General features: G+C 36.0%; 1 protein-coding gene across 1 annotated transcript; it reads right to left on the bottom strand.

The window, feature by feature from the left end:
- Window positions 1-239: 239 nt before the first annotated feature.
- Window positions 240-1,612, bottom strand: LOC131875815 (uncharacterized). Its single transcript, XM_059220495.1, has 4 exons — window positions 1,438-1,612; window positions 1,158-1,293; window positions 414-1,074; window positions 240-323 (listed from the first exon to the last, which is right to left on the bottom strand). Exons 1-4 carry the CDS (start codon window positions 1,610-1,612, stop codon window positions 240-242), a joined length of 1,056 nt encoding a protein of 351 aa, XP_059076478.1.
- Between the last annotated feature and the right edge of the window lie 295 nt (window positions 1,613-1,907).

Below are 1,907 nucleotides of genomic sequence, written 5' to 3' on the forward strand. Positions count from 1 at the left end.
CACGCAAATACATGCTTATACTTTATGAGTAACATCACCAATTGTTGCTTCATTTTAGGAGTCAATTTCTTACCAATAAAAACATGTCTTGGTGATTCTTCGCTTCCCAAATTAATCTGCTCAATGTTAGTTTCCTTGACTGCGGTCCCTTTAATTTTGACTTTGTCTTGTTTGTTGAAAGTTATTTCTAGTGCGACTAGTCCTCTAGGTATCTTATTAGATTTTAACTGTATGATTTCCTATCCAAACAGAGTCTCTTTCCCATCTGTCCTTTCCCCAAAATCATTGAAGTTGATAGCTTGTGCTTGGTAGTGATCCACACACTGTAAAAACTTCAATAAGTCAACATCATCATGAAAAACTTGCTAATTGTATAGGTTATCAGGGATAGAGGGCCTAAATTTTATTTCTACCTCTGACACTCCATTCAGTGTTATATCATTTCCTTTTAAAGAAACATTAGCCAAGAAGTCAGCCATGATATTATTTGATCTATCAATCCAACTTATCTGGAAAGCATCAAACAGTTCAATGGTGTCCCACACAGCATCCCTGTATTGTTTCAACCTGAGATGTTTAGAAGCATACTTCTGTTTGATCTGAGATATCACTAACTCTGAATCCCCAAAGACACTGAGCAATTTAATTCCATGTTTGGTAGCCACATTAAGTCCAGTAAGTAGAGCTTCATATTCTGCAATATTATTTGTACATTCAAATATCAGCTTAAAAGAATACTTGAACATCTCTCCATCTGGTGAAATAAATATAATTCTAGCCCCACTTCCTTCCTTACTGCATGATCCATCAAAATACATCCTCCATACTTGATCCTTATTTTCCTTGACCGAAGATTCAATTGGAGTCAAGCTCTGTGTTTTTGGTTTTTTCAACTCCACTTTAAAGTTATCTATATCTGACTGGATGAAGCATACTGATTCAACAGGTTCTGCCTCCTCAATAATATACTCAGAATGAGGTTCTCTCTCAATTCTCACTTCCTGTCCATTCACTGGTATAGTGGCGTATGATAAGTCTAGCTCAACATGGCCTCCTATTAGATTGGACCATTGTCTGGATAACAACATGCCATAATTAGGAGGACATCAACCATGGTGATATCTATTTTATAAGATGCTTCTGGACATGCTGCTAACTTGAATTCAACATCCTTCATGACACCAACCACTGGGACAAAATGGTTATCCATAGCATAACATTTACCAAAATTTGTGTCCACTTCCATTCCAAGTTCCTTCATGACTCCTACAGGCATAACATTTATAGCAGCTCCTAAATCAATCATGCAATTTTTTATCATCTTGTTATTGATCATCAAGTTTAAATAGAATGGGTCTACTTGAGAAGGATTTTTTGTTATTGTTGACCCTAAGTATATGGTTGGAACATGGCTACTCTCAGCGTTACTATTCTAACCATTTTGTTTATGTTCTTTACTTTTTTCCTCAGAAACACCATTGATCACCTTCAAAGTTTTCTCGCGATACTCTGGAAACTTCATCATCTCAAGTAGTGGTACAAAGACCTTCATCTGTGTCAAGGTATTAGCAATATCAAATGATATTGTAATAGGCAATGCTGAAGTGTTCATTGTATCATCCTTTTCATTTGTTTGTATTTTGGAAGTCTGCAACTCCTTTTCCTTAGTTATTTTTGTATTTTTCTCATGGGTCTTACTTGGCTTAGTTATTGGCTTAGATGTTCTATTACTCTCCTTTATGAACATGCCTAATGGTTTACCCTATTCAGGATTTATGGTTCTGTTCCTTAGCATGTAGGTCCTAATTATCTCTCGTTCTTCTTTAGTAGGGATCTTGAACTTGACTTCATCTTCCTCATCTGAGAATACTTGTTGCATACAACACTATTGATTGATCCGTCTAGAG

This window comes from Cryptomeria japonica, chromosome 5 (genome assembly GCF_030272615.1).
Source record: "Cryptomeria japonica chromosome 5, Sugi_1.0, whole genome shotgun sequence".
Taxonomy (NCBI): Eukaryota; Viridiplantae; Streptophyta; class Pinopsida; order Cupressales; family Cupressaceae; genus Cryptomeria; species Cryptomeria japonica.

What these genes read in the sequence shown, in the direction of transcription:
- LOC131875815 (XM_059220495.1), bottom strand. Translation starts at nt 1,612, where the DNA reads ATGAACACTTCAGCATTGCCTATTACAATATCATTTGATATTGCTAAT. An exon ending in TAAAGAACATAAACAAAATG is followed by an intron (nt 1,294 to 1,437) that starts GTTAGAATAGTA and finishes TGATTGATTTAG; the next exon opens with GAGCTGCTATAAATGTTATG. An exon ending in CACTGAATGGAGTGTCAGAG is followed by an intron (nt 324 to 413) that starts GTAGAAATAAAA and finishes AAGTTTTTACAG; the next exon opens with TGTGTGGATCACTACCAAGC.